Source organism: Miniopterus natalensis, chromosome 5 (assembly GCF_054644295.1).
Source record: "Miniopterus natalensis isolate mMinNat1 chromosome 5, mMinNat1.hap1, whole genome shotgun sequence".
Taxonomy (NCBI): domain Eukaryota; kingdom Metazoa; phylum Chordata; class Mammalia; order Chiroptera; family Miniopteridae; genus Miniopterus; species Miniopterus natalensis.
In genome coordinates, this window is record NC_142085.1 from 25377843 (window position 1) to 25394406 (window position 16564).

The 16564-nt window shown below is 34.7% G+C and overlaps 1 protein-coding gene across 1 annotated transcript in view; it reads right to left on the reverse strand.

Moving 5' to 3' along the window:
- The window catches only part of COL21A1 (collagen type XXI alpha 1 chain), a 164013-nt gene that overhangs the window by 106257 nt on the left and 41192 nt on the right, over window positions 1–16564 (reverse strand). Inside the window, exons 2-3 of the mRNA XM_087817452.1 lie at window positions 5664–5787; window positions 2094–2645 (exon numbers count right to left, since the gene is read on the reverse strand). Of these exons, the coding sequence (XP_087673578.1) occupies window positions 2094–2645; window positions 5664–5748 (637 nt within the window). The 5' untranslated portion in view covers window positions 5749–5787. The remainder of the gene's footprint in view (window positions 1–2093; window positions 2646–5663; window positions 5788–16564) is intronic.

Below are 16564 nucleotides of genomic sequence, written 5' to 3' on the forward strand. Positions count from 1 at the left end.
TAGGATAAAAATGAACAGTAAGTAAAATCTCAACATGAAAAGTCTATTTTAATAATGAAATATATCTACCTTCAAAACCAAAGATTATACTTTGACAACATCTTAAAAATCTATATCCTTCAGGCCTGTTCAAGATGAACAAAAGTCAATACAGTCTTATTGTTAGAGGTTCATAAAAAGAATAACTGTGATGACTATTTATACTTGTTATGGCACCTTTTAAAAGTTTGGTTAAAGAAAATGCTTAATTTCTTAATAATCTAAAAAACTTTTGAAATGTTATTTACCATATCCCCCAAACAAATATTTTTAAAAATAGAGAAATTAATTTTTCTAAGCCACAATCATTTAGAAATTTTTCTATCAAATGTGAACCAATCAATTTTTAAGTTTTTGATGGTAAACAGGAAAAAAAAACCTTTCCATTTTACAGTAATATTATTTTTCCAGCTATATAATATATTAAATGTCCATTTGACCCAGTTATCTCACTTCTAGGAATATATCCTAAGAAACTCAAAACATCAATCAGGTAAAATGTATGCATCCCTATGTTCATAGCAGTGCAATTTACAATAGCTAAGGTCTTCAAACAGCCCAAGTGCCCATCAGTAGATGAGTGGATAAAAAAGCTGTGGGACAGTTATACCAGGAAATACTATGCAGCTGTAAAAAAAAAAAAAAAAAAATATCTTACCCTTTGAGACAGCATGGAAGGAACTGGAGAGTATTATGCTAAGTGAAATACACCAGGCAGAGAAAGACAAGTATCACATGATCTCACTCATATGTGGAATATAACAAACAAAATAAACTGATGAACAAAATAGATCCAGAGACATAGAAGCATGGACCAGACTGATGAATCTCAAAGGGAAGGGCGGGGGGGGATTAATCAAAGAACTTATATCCATTATGCATAACCCATGAACACAGAACCATGAACGCAGGGTGGAGGGGATCAGTGGGGGGGAGGAGGGGGGACAACTGTAATAATTTAAACAATAAAGATACATTTTTAAAAATTAAAAATTTTTTAAAAATTTTAAAATATCTCAGTCCAAAAAAGGAGGGTAGGACAGAAGGGGAGAGAAGAAACAGAGAAATGTGGAATAAGAGGAAATAAATAAACCTAAATGTATGAGAAATCACAGGAAGAGTTAATGGATTAAAAAATAAAAAGATTTGAACAAATTACACTCCCCCAAATAATCTGAACATAAGCATGTCTATACCCTAACAGGATTAATGCTTACCAGAAATTGGGATTTCCCCATACCATGAAGTTATCATGAAGTTAGATTTTATGGAATGGCATAAACATAATAAATAGACAGGTTAACACTATATTTCCAATGTTTTCTCACTGCTCATGGAAGTTCCAGTTCTCTCAAGTGCAATTTTTAACATTTTTTCAGAGTTTTAAAAATGTTAGTAATTTTATCTTTCTTTGAAGAAATGAGAGTTTCTCATTCAGAACTATGTTCAAGAATATCCCATTTTTGTGCTAGAAAAACTTAGAAATGAACTAAACATACAAAAATAAAGAAATTATTAAATAAATAATCTTAGGAGAGTGTCTGCTATCATGCTAATAGTTTACAAATTATACATGCAACAATAAAGTATATAATAATAGAAAAATTGAGTATTAAATTATATGTACAATATTATCCTTACTTAGGCACATGAATAAACTCTCAGACACACTGAACTAAAACAGAAAAAGGCTGAAATAAAAAAGATGAAAAGACTCATTAACAGCAGTGATATGGTCATATGTAATTTACATATATTTTTATTCTTTATATATCTTTATTTCCTGCCATCTCCACAATAGACATGTTGTAATTAAAAGATAAAACAACAAATATAACAAAATACTGTATTATCCAACTGGAGATATTATAAGTAATTGTTTCTAAAAACAAACTTATCTAGAATAAATATAACACAAAAAATTGTGTTCACCTCGATTCTAACATGTTATTTGATGTTAAAAATAACTATCTATACCAGTGTAAATGAACAGTTTATGCCAAAATGTAAGAAAGTGCAATTATTCATTGTTTCCAAATTATAGTAAGGCTTACCTTCACAAAGCTTCTGCTTCATCACCTCCCTTATTTTGGATATCGCAATATAGTCCTCGACATAAAACACGTACGTAGAGGAAGGCTTGTTAGCAATAGCTCTAAGTTCTGCATCTTCTGTTTCTGAGCCAACCCCAATGGCAAATAATGTTATTTTATTGTCTCTTGCTGCTTCTGCCGCATCTTTGACTTCATCTTGGGATTTACCATCCGTAAGTACCACTGCGATCTTAGTCAGAAAGCGGGAGGACTTGGCAAAGAGGTAATCAAGTGCAAACTGGATGGCCCTGCCAGTCCTTGTGTTCCCTCCTAAGTAGTGTATGGATTCCATCGCTGCCATCAAATTCTCTCCCGAAATGTGGCTTCCAAGAGGAATCTCCAGGACAGGGTAGTCACTGTACTGGACCACTCCAACCTGAATAAACTTTGGTCCTATGTCAAAGTTTTTTGTGATATTGACAAGCCACCTTTTGACTATTTCAAAGTTTTCTGGGCCAACGCTGTAAGAACCATCTAAGATGAAAACTAAATCTGTCGGAGCAGTACGACAACCTAAGTGGGGGGGAAACAAAAGCATCAGCTCACATTTGTTATATAAAAAGCAAAAAGTGGAAAGTTTTACATGCATGATGTTTTAATTAACCAGATGGACTGAATTCTTTCACAGTGTATATGTATATCAAGTCACCATGATGAATGCTTTAAACATCTTACAAGTTACAAGTCAATTGTACCCCAGAAATTTTTTTTAAAGATCACAGTAATTATTTATAGGAGCTTTGTGAAGATTAAAATACCCTGCTTAGCTCATGAAAATTCTTTGTAAATGAGGGCTATTATTTTTGCCGATATTTTTAATTATCTTATTTTTAAAATTAACGATTCAGCTTTAAATAGGGAATAAAATATGCATGCTGTACATGAACATGATATCTAGATATTTCTTTGTAGGTATGAATATTACCTATCATAAAGCAGCATTTTATTCTACTTCCCCACTGAATAAATGAAAATAAATAAATAACCGCATGATTTTCAGCTATACACAAACATTATTGTTTTAAATTATCAATGAAATATGTTTTATTTAATACTGCCTGAATTATTTACAAATATATAAAAAACAATTAAAAGAGGGAAATAAAAACAAACTTTCTGCCAACTCCAGGACTCAAGCAGCCAATAAAGATCCATATTCTTCATTTAAAAGTTCATAAAAGTTAAATGAGCCAAAATCAGCAAAGTCATCAGTCTTGCACTACATGCAAAGTGAGTTTTTAAAGGTCTGATCTCTCATCATCAGTGACTAACGTAGCCAAAACATTAGCTTGTGCGAAGTGAATCTATATTCAAAGGTATAAAGCTATTTCTTTTTCCATAAAGATTCTTGTTTCAAGATACCAGGAAACAGTGTGATCAGCACATCTTATAGTTCTACTGGGAAAAAAGACTAACTCTGGTGCAAGTTACACCTAGACAAGTTCTGAGCACTTGTAGAGAGAAAAACTTCACTCTGTTTCCCACAGCACACAGCATGCCTCCAACTCTATCTCGTTATTTTAGTGTGTATAATTGAATACCTACTCCGTGTCTGATATCATGCTAGGTACTGGCTCCAAAGATACATATGATATCTCAAAAAGCTCACAGTCTAGTAAGACAGATAACTGGCTGGGTAGGGAGAGTACAAAGTATTATGAAAACATTCACAGCCCATCTGATGAGGATCACATGCCCCTGGATTTGATGAATTGGAAGAAAATGAGCTGAGCCAAGGTACTACGACAGCAAATGTTAAATCTTATGTTTTTACTCATATTAATGGTCTCCTTTAAGTTGTGATCAGATGCCCAGGATGATTTATTTTCTGTATATATTTCAAATAAGATATCATAATTGCAAAGAATGGTATTGGAAAGAATGGTTTAGTGAGAATTAGTATTCGTATTTTTGTATCTCCTTAGGAGTAAGTTATCAGTCAATCTCCCTCTCTCCCTGTCTTCCACTTCCTCGCTCCCTCCTTTCCTCTCCTTTCCTCTCCTTCCTTTTCCTGATGTTTGCCTTCTTACATATCTGGGATGATGATGACAAGGTTCACATAAAGAGTCCTCAATTTTACAGTTTCCCATCACAGTAACCAGCTAAATAAACACTGTTGTCAGGTGAACACGTATGAGTCAAGATGTTACTTAAAAAACAAAATGAAAAACCTGCCAAAACACGGATTTGTCTCAAAAATGCAAGTGTGATCATGACGCTACTCCTAAGGTGCTAACGGCAGGTGGTCGTGCAGTGCAGAAGGGAGCAAGGGACACTCTTCCAACCACCTCTGCCATGGTGGCCACTGCCAGGGTTCAGGGCAGGGACAGCAGAATGGAATTCCGCCCACTGGCAACTTTTCTAACCCAAGGGAATGCAATTTTTCTGTTATTTTTGAACCCTGGTCTGGGGTTATGCTCTTATTGAGGTTTCTGAAAGGCTAGGGAAGTTGTGTTTGCAGAGCTCTTCGAAGTTGCCCTTTCTAAATACTGTGAGATTCATTACTGTCTGGACCTGCGAGTGTTTTTGTGCCACTTGAATCTGTAGTTATAAATGCTTACAGGGTTATTCTTGGCAATTCTACCCCTTTCCAGAGCCATAGAGTATATATTTCATACCTGCACGGTTAGCCAAGACCATGGGTACAAAAAGCAAATATTGCCATTTATAAACACCAGACAAAATAGTACTCCAAGAGACCTTCTCCTTGGGGAGATGAATCACCGATGTCATAGAAAAGAAACGGACTGAAGATAAAAGCATAGTGGAAAGACTAGTTACAGCTCTAACGAGCTGTATGAAACTAGGTAACCCCCTGAAATTTTGTGAATCTCTTTTCCCGCTCAAAACAGAGAAAAAAGTATCCACCTTGTTGGGTACTTGGGTGTATTAAACTATGAAAGTGTTAGGCAAACATTGTTTTAATAAATTTTAAGCCAAGTAAAATGAAGCTGTCAAACCACCTGATTTAACTGTATAGAAACCATAATTAACTTAAAGTAGGGCCTTTATAAGTTTTAAAATATGAAAATAAGCCAATTCTTAAAAAGAAGTATGATATCTGCTGTAGAGGCCTGGGTAGCAGAACCACATTAATATAGCTCTTCTCTAGAAATGGTTCCTACAGGCAACTACAGTAACAGTGGCTGTCTACATGCATTATCTCGCTTACACGAATTATCTCACTGTCTCTGTGAGATAACCTCAGAGGATGGTGCTGATAACCATCCTAGGAGGTAGGTATTTTTTTATCTCTGTATCATAAGTGGCTGAACTCAACACGAAGGTTTATTCCAAAGCCTGATGGGTTAACAGAATAAACAATTACCGAAGAGTTCTCTCCAAATGACCTCTGTTAGAAGCTTTTCCTCTCGACTAATGTGTAACATGGCAATTCATTCCTGTTAGAAAATTACAACATCAAAGACCCTAAGAAGGAGATCCCTGAAACCACTGCGGGAGCGCCTCTTGCTGGATTCCTACAGCCTGCTGGTAACAGAAAGGGGCGGCGCGGGGGGCGGGTGCTCTTACTCGATCGTATTTCATCTTCAGCGGATAGGGAATCCTGGAGAAGCAGGGCCACAACTGCCCACAGGAGCTTGAGATGGAGAGCCATGTTTCCGTTTCCGTTCCAAGTATTTTGGTTTTAGGATTCCTAAAAAGAAAAAGAAAAAAGGGAAGTTAAATATATTTTAAAAATAACACAACAACCTAGCCACTGTAAGTTTAATTTTAAAACTGCAATACCCAGTTGTAGTACAGTTGATGTTTACTATCCTTAAAATTAATTTGTGTGTTTAAAATAGCCACACAAGGAGTAGGACCTGAGGAAGACCTTGATAAGTCTTTTAATTCATAATTATCTTGAAAAATTATAAACTTTTCTAAAACTTTGGGCTTTGCCCAAAATATTTTCCAGAATTCCTTTTAGCATATTCTGTAAAGCCTTATCACATTCTTTGTATTATCTTGATGGTACCAACAGTCTTCTTTAAATATGTATTTGCATTTAAAAAACATGCGAATGGTATCTGGTAAAATATTTATATGATAAAACTGAGTGATAAAGTTTAACTTTTAAAAGTGGGGTGTAATTATAAACATTAGATATAATTGATTTATAAACAGTTATATGACATTAATGTATCTTTTAAGTGAGTCCACGGGCTTTACTTCTAGTTAGAATGTGGAAAGTTGCAAGACTTTCACTCCCATCAATGAGAACATGCCAGATAAATTATAAAACTGTAGTATTTTTAAACCTAGAAGAAAAGACTCGATTTAAAGAAACCTAAATAAACCAAATTCCAAAAGTTAGTAGTCCTTCATAAGGAAGAAGAGATTCGGGGCTGCTTTTGTGCCTAGCCGAAAGGGACTCCCCTGGAGAAGAGGAATTTGCCACAGCGTGGGAGAAGCCAGCCAAAGGGGGTGAGACAGGTTGGCACCCTGAGGGGCCCAGCCACAGACCAAGGGTGCCCCACCCAGCAGTTCTTCCCCAAGAGCTTTCACTGAGCGCATGGAGCAGACAAGTAATACAAAGAAAGACGAGAGCAGTTGAAAGAGCATAGAGAGAGCCTCCCCCGGTTCCGATACCCAGGACAGAGCTCAGATACAAACCCGTGGCTTGCGAGGGCTAGAAGGGAAGCAACAGCACCGGAGTCCCTCCAGACCCTGCAGGCCTTTACTACATGGAGAGAGGTTCCTCGGAAGGCAGAAAGCCGAAGGCCAAGAGAATAGACTCGGAAATACAAAAAGCTGTAACCCTACTGAAAAGCTGAAAGAAACCTCCCAGAATAGGAGAAGGGAGAACATTTTATTTCTGCCCTGGCCGGTTTGCTCAGTGGTTAGAGCACTGGCCTGTGCACCAAAGTGTCGCAGGTTTGCTTCCCGGACAAGGGGAACGTAGCTGGGGTGCAGGTTCAATCCCCGGGCACAGTAGGGGCACCTATGGGAGGCAACCAATCCATGTGTCTTTCACATCAATGTTTCTCTCTCTCTCCCCCTCTCTCTCCCTCCCCTACTACTCTCTCTAAAAATCAATGGAGCCCGGCCGGCGTCGTGGCTCAGCAGCTGAGCATCAACCTCAGATCCAGGAGATCCCGGGTCGATTCCCGGGCAGGGCACGTGCCCAGGTTGCGGGCTCCATCTCCAGTGGGGGGCGTGCAGGAGGCAGCCGATCAATGACAACTCTCTCTTCGCTGGTATTTCTATCTTTCTCTCTCCCTCTCCCTTTCTCTCTCTGGAATCAATGAAGATATATTTTTAAAAAAATAAACAAAAATAAATAAAACAATGGAAAATATATACCCTGGGTGAGAATTAATAGCAACAAAAAGGAAATTTGATTTTTGATCAGGAGAAAAACACTCAAGCAGATTCAGAGATGATCTACATATCAGATATATCAAACAGGATTTATGAAACAGCTGTAATAAATTTGTTAAAACATCTAATAAATAAGATGGACAACAATGTGCAAAAATATGAAAAGACTTAGAAGAGACCTGGAGACTATAAAAAAGATACAAACTGAAATGCTTGCAATAAATATGTGTGTGTATGTATATATATATACGTATATATACAAACACACACACACACACACACACACACACACACATAGACTGAAAAAGAATTCATGCAAATGGCCTTAACTGTATACATATAAGGAAAAGGTCAGTAAACTGAAAGATAAGTGAATAATTGAAATTATCCCAAATGAAACCCAAAAATGGGTGGGGAGACAGTGATAAAAGGAACAGAGCATCTGAAATTTATGGGAAACTATCGAATAATCCAGGTTTAGCATACAAGTAATTAGTTTTTGAGATGGAAAAGAGAAAGTGAATATAGAGATATCTGAAAATACAATGGCCAAGAATTTTCCAAATTGATAAACATTGCAAACAATCAGATCAAAAAAGTTCAACAAACCCCAACAATATATAAAGTCAGTCACATTTAGGTGCATCATAATCAGTTGAAAATAAGAATAAAAGAGAAAATTCCTAAAACTAGCCAGAGAAAAAAGACATGTTACATACAGAGGAACAATAATAAGAATTTTAGATAGAAATTTCACAGTAATAAATTTGGCAACAGATCAGAAAGATAGAAAAATCTTAAATGTGTAAACATCTAATAATAAAGCTTCAGAATACACAAAGCAAAATAATTTTTTCAAGCTAAAAAAGAAAAAGACAAATTCAAGTCACAATGTGAAATTTCAACATCAGTTTTCAGTAATTACTGAATTAGACAAAAAGTTAGCAATAATACAAAAGATCTGAAAAAGAGCTACTTTTCATGGAGTGGACATATAAAGAACACTCCACCTAACAACAGCAGAATATCCATTCTTTTGTAATGCATATAAAATAGTCAACAAAATAGATCATATGCTGGAGAAAAAGCAAGTCTTAAATTCCAAAGGATTCAGATTACACAGCTTATGTTCTTTGACCTAAATGATATTAATTTAGAAAAGGAAGAATATCCCAAAACACTTGAAAATTTAGCAATACACTTCTAAATAATTCATGAATTAAAAGGAGATAAAGAGATTACTAAAGCTTTGTCATAGAATTTGAAAGCAGGGAGCATATACCTCCAGCTTTGTTTCTTCTTTGGCTATCTGGGATCTTTTGTGGTGCAATATCAAGTTCAGGATTATTTGTTCTGGTTTTGTGAAAAATGCCATTGGTATTTTTATAGGATTGCACTGAATATGTACATGGCTTTGGGTAGTATGGCTGTTTTAATCCTTCCAAATTTTGAGAACAGTATATCCTTCCATTTATTTGGGTCTTCTTCAATTTCTTTTATCAATGTCTTACAGTTTTCAGAGGGCAGTTCTTTCACATCCTGGGTTAAATTTATTCCTAGGTATTTTATTCTTTTTGATGCAATTATAAATGGAATTTTCTTAATTTCTCTTTCTGATAGTTTAATAGTGTATGGAAATGCAACAGATTTCTGTGTATTAATTTTGTATTCTGCAGCTTTACTGAATTCATTTATTAGTTCTAATAGTTTTTTGGTGGAGTCTTTAGTAATGAAAACAGTATGGTAATGGCACAAAAACAGACACGGAACAAAATAGAGAGCCCAAAAATAAACTCACACATATGGTCAATTAATCTATGATAATGGAGGCGAGAGTATACAATTGTAAAAATGACAGGCTCTTCAACAAATGGTGTTGGGAAAACTGGACAGATACATGCAAAAAACTTAATCTGGATGACATGTTTATGCCATATACAAAAATACACTCAAAATGGATTAAAGATTAAATATAAGACCTAAAATCATGAAACTCCTAGAAAAAAAACATAGGCAATAAACACTTTGACATTGGTCTTAGGAGATTTTTCTGGATATGCCTCTCCAGGCAATGGCAAAGAAAGCAAAAATAAACAAATGGTATTATATCAAACTAAAATGTTTTTGTACAGTGAAAGAAACCATCAATAAAACAATGAACAAACTACTGAATGGGAGAAGATATTTGCAAATGATATATCCAATAAGGGGTTAATATTCAAAATATATAAAGAACTCATTCAGCTCAACATCAAAAAACCAAACACTCCAATTAAAAAAACGGGCAGAGGACTTCAATAGGCATTTCTCCAAAGAAGACATACAGATGGCCAACAGACATACGGAAAGATGCTCAGCACCACTAGTCACCAGGGAAATGCAAATCACAACCACAATGAGATATCACCTCACACCCGTCAGAATGGCTATTATTAACAAATGACAAGTATTGGCATGGATGTGCAAAAGGGGAACCCTTGTGCACTGTTGTTGAGATTGAAAATCAATGCAGCCAGTATGGAAAATAGTATGGAGGTCCCTCAAAAGAAAAAAATTGAACTACCATACAGTCTAGCAATTCCACTTTTGGGTATATATTCCAGAAAAGCTGAAAACACTAATTCAAAAAGATCTATGTACCCCTATATGTTCATTGCAGCACTATTTACAAAAGCTAAGATATAGAAGCAACCTAAGTATTCATCAATAGATGAATGGATAAAGAAGATCTGGTATATATGTCCAATAGAATACTACTCAGCAATAAAAAAAGAATAAAATCTTACCATTTGTGATCTGGATAGACCTAGAGGGTATTATGCTAAGTGAATAAGTCAAACAGAGAAAGGTAAATATCATATGTTTTCACATATATGTGGAATATAAACATGAAGGAGAATAAGAGGTGCAAACTTCCAGTTACATGGGGATGTAATGTACAGGGAATATAGTCAATAATATTGTAATAACTTTGTAGGGTGGCAGACAGTTACTAAACTTATCATGGTGATCACATTATAAGGTATATGAATGTTGAATCACTAATATTATACACTGAAACTAATATAATATTATATGTCAGCTATACTTTAATAAAACAATCAGAGGGGATATTAAAAAATATTTCAAACTGACCAATAATTATTTTTAAAAATAAAATTTTATGATGAAGCTAAAGTACTGCTTAGAGAAGGGTTTAGCTTAAAAACATTTATTAGAAAAAAAAATTAAAAATCAGTATCAAAGCTTCCACATTAAGAAGCTAGGGAAAGAACAACGAATTAAACACAAAAAGTAAAATAAAATTATCAGTGAAACAGGAAATTAAAAAATAACGTTAATTCTTTAAACAAATGAATATACTTCAAAATCCTTGCAAAAATAATTAACAAATAAGACATAAAACATGTTACCTAAGTCAATATTGAAACAGGGGACTGCCACTACAGATCCTATAGACACTGAAAGAATAATAAGTTGACAGATAAAGTGGACAAACTCTTAGAATATGGTACTTATTAAATCAGGTCTAAATTGAAATTATTTATTAAATAAATTGAATTTTTAACCAAAAATTTTCTCACAAAGAAACTCCAGGTCCAGATTGTCTCACCAGTAATTTCTAGTAAACATTTAAGGGGGGGGGGGGGGGGACGACACTAAAAAAAACTCTATCATGAAAAGAACTATATAAAAATAGAGGAGGAATGAACTTTCCCCAACTTTTAGTATGAGGCCAACATAACCCTAATAGAACACTAGAAAAAAGTATTACAAGATAAATCTATAGTTGATTAGCCTTCATGATCAAGGATGTAAACATCTATAATAAAATATTAGCAAATCAAATCTAGAAATACATAAAAAGTGACGTTTACCCCAGAAATACAAGGTTGCTTTAACATTCAAAACTCAATTGATATAACTTACTATACAAAGAGACTTTAAAAAAACTTCAATGAACATCTCAATTTATACAGCAAATAACAAAGTTTAATACCCATTCATGATAAAACTCTCAGCAAACTAAGCAGAAGAGAACCTCTTCAACCTAATGAACGCCATCTATGAAAAATCCACAGATAACACATTAAATGATGAAAGACTAAATGCTTTCCCTCGAAAATCAGTAAGAAGTTAAGGATATACTCTCACATCACTTCTATTCAAAATGAACAGGGAGTCCTGGCCAGTGCCATATATGAAATGAAAAATAAAAAATATAAAGAAAAAAAGCATGACTGTCTATCTACATAAAAAACTTTTGGAAATCTATTAAAACACTAGTAGAACTAATGAGTGAATTTAGCAAGGTCACAATACAGAAAGTTAATAGGTTGGGGTTTTTTTGTTGTTTTTTAAGTGAATCTATATACTAGCAACAACATTGGAAGGAAATATAATACCATATTCAATAGTATCAAAAGCATCATAAACCTAGTTATAACACTAATGAAAAATATGAAGGACCTCTATATTAAAACATATAATACATTGTTGAGGTTAATTAAAGAAAGCAAAAAAAATGAGAGACCTACATTCATGGATAAAAAGACTCAGTATTGGTTATAGTCATCCCCTTCTAACTGGCCTATGGATTCAACTCAATCCCAAAAAATCCCAGCAGATTTTTTTTTAAAGAAATTAACAAACTTATTCTAAAATTTATATAGAATGCAAATAATTTGGAGTTAAAAAATAATTTTAAATGAAGAAAAGTAATTTTGAATAAAGAACAATCTTGACTAAGAAAAACTATATTGTACAATTTACACTACATGATTTTTACTTACAATAAATCTACAATAATCAAGAAAGTGTGCCACTGGTATAAGGATAAGCATATAGAATAGAATACTATAGAGTTCAGAAACAGACCCACATTTACATGGTTAATTGATTTTCAATTAAAGTGTCAGGATAATTGAATAAGAAAGTCTTCAATAAATGGTGCTGGATCAGCTGGACAAACAGAATAAAATGACCATCGATCCCATCTCATTCCATGTACAAAAATTAGATGAAGCACAGATTTAAAGGTAAAAGCTAAAACTATAAAACTTCTAGAAGAACACAAAAGAGAATTTCTTCACAACCTTGGAATTAAGCAAATTTTCTTAGCACTCAAAAACCACTAGCAATTTTAAATATGGAAACAGAGATTTCAGCATTCCTGTTCCTCAAAAGACACCATTAAGTGCACAAGCCAATATTCAGAATAAAATACTTATGAAAAAATGACTCGTATCCAGAATATATATATATATATATTTTTTAAACTCCTACAAATCAACAAAAAGGAAAACCATCAATTTTTTCAAATAGGTAGAAATCTTGAACAGACACATTACATAAGATACAAAAATGGCCAATAAACAAATTAAAAGGTGCTCATCATTAGTAATCAGATAAATGTATTTTAAAGCCACAATACGATATCATTTCACACTCATTAAAATTGCTAAAATTAAAAGACTGTATCAAATGTTTAAGAGGCTATGTGAAGAAACTGGAACACACACATGTTCAGGAGAGTGACAAAACTATGCAACCATTTAGAGAGCTGTTAGTTCAGTTTCTTATAAACTATGACTAGTAATTCTTCTGCTATGTATGTATACAACCTAGAGAAATGAAAACATGTTCCCACAAAAAAGACTTTAATGATATTTATAGCAGTTTTGTTCATAATATTCCCAAACTAAAAATAACTCAAAAGCTATCAATAGGAGAATAATAGATAAACAAGGTATGTGGTGTAGTCACATAATGGAATAACATAGAGTAACAAAAAGTAATGAACTACTGTTATATGCAAAATGAGTGCATTTTCAATATGTTCTAGTTAATGAAAGAAACTAAACACAAAAGAATAGATAGAGCATGATTCCAGTTGTATGAAGATCCAAAACACAAAACTAACCTACGGTGTTAGAAATCAGGAAAAATTTGCTTTTAAAAGTCAACTGGAAAGTGGCACCAGTTAACTTGCTGGGTGACAGAAACAGCCTACGTTTGCAGTGGTGATATTCAGGTATATGAATTTGTCTAAGGCCATTAAAATGAAAGCTTGGCAGTTGCATAATTCGTTGTATACAAATCATACCTTAATGCAAAACAATCAGTCCAATAGCATCAGTGTCATTTTTCAAATGAGGCTGGCTGGCCCCTCTGGACAAAGAGTTATAAAGGTCAGGAAATGTCAGTGAGGGGCATTTTTGGTGAGTCATCACTAGGATGTGCTGTTTTATGGCAACAATGTGTACTAATAAATATTGACTAACTTCCTCCCCAAAGGTTTCAAAATTAAGTTATTCTGCTCTTCCACTGAGAACATACTCATTATTAATAATTCCTTCAGAATTCTTGGGCGAAACTTAACTGTCTAATTTTATTATATTCCAGATGGACAATCTTTAAAGTAATGATATGAAAAGGGCATTAAACACGTTTCTGCCACACTGAGACATAACTGATATGTTTCATAAATATGTTTCATAGCTATGTATAAATGTTTTGCATGCTTATGTATAATGCATATAAACTGAGGCATATCAAGTTTTTCTTTTTGTTTTTTAATTTATCTTTATTGTTGAAAGTGTTACAAATATTCCTTTTTTCCCCTCCTTGATCCCCTCCACCCCACATCCACCCCACTCCCACCCCCAAGACTTCATCACACTATTGTCTGTGTCCATGGGTAATGCATATAAGCATATAAATTCTTTGATTAATCTCTCCCCACCCACTGCCCCACCCCCACCTTCCCACTGAGATTCATGAGTCTGTTCCATGCTTCTATGTCTGTGGATCTGTTTTGTTCCTCAGTCTATTTTGTTTATTAGATTCCATATATGAGTGAGACCATGTAAAACTGAATCAGGAAGAATCAGAAAACCTGAATAGGCTAATAACTGATGAAATTGAAGTAGCAATAAAAAAAACTTCCAGCAAACAAAAGCCCTTGTCCGGAAGGCTTCACAGGGGAGCTTTCTAATTCTTTAAGTTGTAGGGTTAGTTTACTAAAAAATTTTCTTGCTTTTTGAGGTAGGCCTGTAGTGCTATGCACTTCCCTTTAGGACTGCTTTTGCTGTGTCCCATAGATTTTGGGTTGTTGTATGTTTGTTTTCATTTGTTTCCAGGAAGTTTTTTATTTCTTTCTTGACCTTAATGATAACCCATTCATTGTTTAATAACATGCTATTTTGCCTCCATGTGTTTGAATGTTTTTGAGTGTTTTACTGTAGTTGATTTCTGATTTCATGCCCTTGTGATCTGAGATGCTTGATATGATTTCAATCCTCTTGAACTTGTAGAGACTTGTTTTGTGTCCTAACATGTGGTCTATCTTTGAGAATGGCCCACGTCAAGTTTTAACATTTACTTCTATCATCCGGGGAGCTTTGTGAACATATGAATGTCCTAGCCCTACCTAATAGCTTCAGATTATAGAGTAAGGGACCAAACCTTAAATTTAAAAAAGCTTCCCATATGCTAATGAACACCAAAGTTCTAGAAATTCTGATATGAGGCCATACAAAACTGATTAATAAGAAAAAAAAATGCCTTTGGTTCCTATGGTCTCTATTCCCCTGGTAGAGAAATAAGTTAGCAACGCCAAATAGAAACGCATAACTCAAGAGAATCTTTACAAGCAAAAAATTTCCAAAGATTTGCTACTCAAAGAGTGGTCAGGGACCTTGAGCATACCCATTTCTCAAAGGTTAACATGCACATAAATCATTTTGAGATCTTGTTAAAATGCAGATTCTGATTCAGGAGGTGTTTTTACAGCCTAAGATTTTTTATTTCTAACAAGCTCCCAGGTGGCATTGATGTGGCATAAGGTCCATAACCACTAGCCTCACTGCTAGTGAAAGGGCAGCTAAGGAATGTAGGAATACATGCTCCTTTTAAACATGAAAAATGATGTTTGGGGAAAATGTAACTTTTAATGCTATAAAATAGTTCTTAATGGACAATGGGAAAGGAGGAAATTATGTATAACAGAATGTAGGTACGCAGAATTTTAACTGAACTCACCTGTTAACATGGAATATACACTATGCTAAATATACAACAGGCAATCCAGGCTCTAGATATAACACTTCAACTATAACTTAATATCTTTTTATAGGGTCTAATGTTCAAAATGGAAAAGGAGATGAAACTGGTGATCTATAATCTTCCCTTCAACAGAGAAATAATGATCCATATTCTCTATCTCACAGGATTACTGTGATAAGGAAAACTATAGTTTACGATGCTTGAGACAACACTCTTTCTTTTAATCTTGGGAAGTGTTGAGACAAATAAGGCAAATAGGTAATACGGTCTGCCGGGCACATGTCCTCTACTGAGCAACAGACCTAAAACAAACTCGGGTTCTCTCCCACCAGAACTCTCTCCACTATATTCATTCAACAAATATTTACCGAGTGCCTATTATGTGCCAGATACTCTTTTTAGGTGCTGGGAATTCAGAAGTGAACAAACCAGATAAGGAATCTGCTTTCATGTACCTTATGTTCCAGAGACTAAATAAATAATAGAGTGAGATATTTTCAGGCAGTGGTAAGCGATATGAAGAAATGAACACAGTAATGCACCACATCAGGCCAGGACGAGAGGAAGGGCTCTCTTCTTTAGATTTGGAGGTCAGAGAAGGCCTCTGAAAAGGTGCCATTTGAGCTGACACTTGAGTAACATGAAAAAGCCATCTTGGCCAGGAACTGAAGACAAACTTTCCCTTCTGGGAATGAATTAAGTTTGACTTGTTCTAGGAAAAGAAGGAAGGTCAGGGAAGAATGCATGTGGGAGAGAGATAAAGAATGGTAGGAGCTAGCCTGGCTGGCACAGCTCAGCGGTTGAGCATCAACCTAGGATCCAGGAGATCGAGGTTCGATTCCAAGTCAGGGCACATGCCTGGGTTGCAGGCTCTCTCTCTCTCTGAAATCAATAAAGACATATTTAAAAAAATAATAAAAATAATGGTAGGATCTAAAGTATAGCAAGGACCACATGTAGCATGTTAAATTTAGAATTGTTTGCCCCATAAGTACAAATTAAATCCAATGGAGGGTTTTAAGCATGGGTGAAGCATGGCA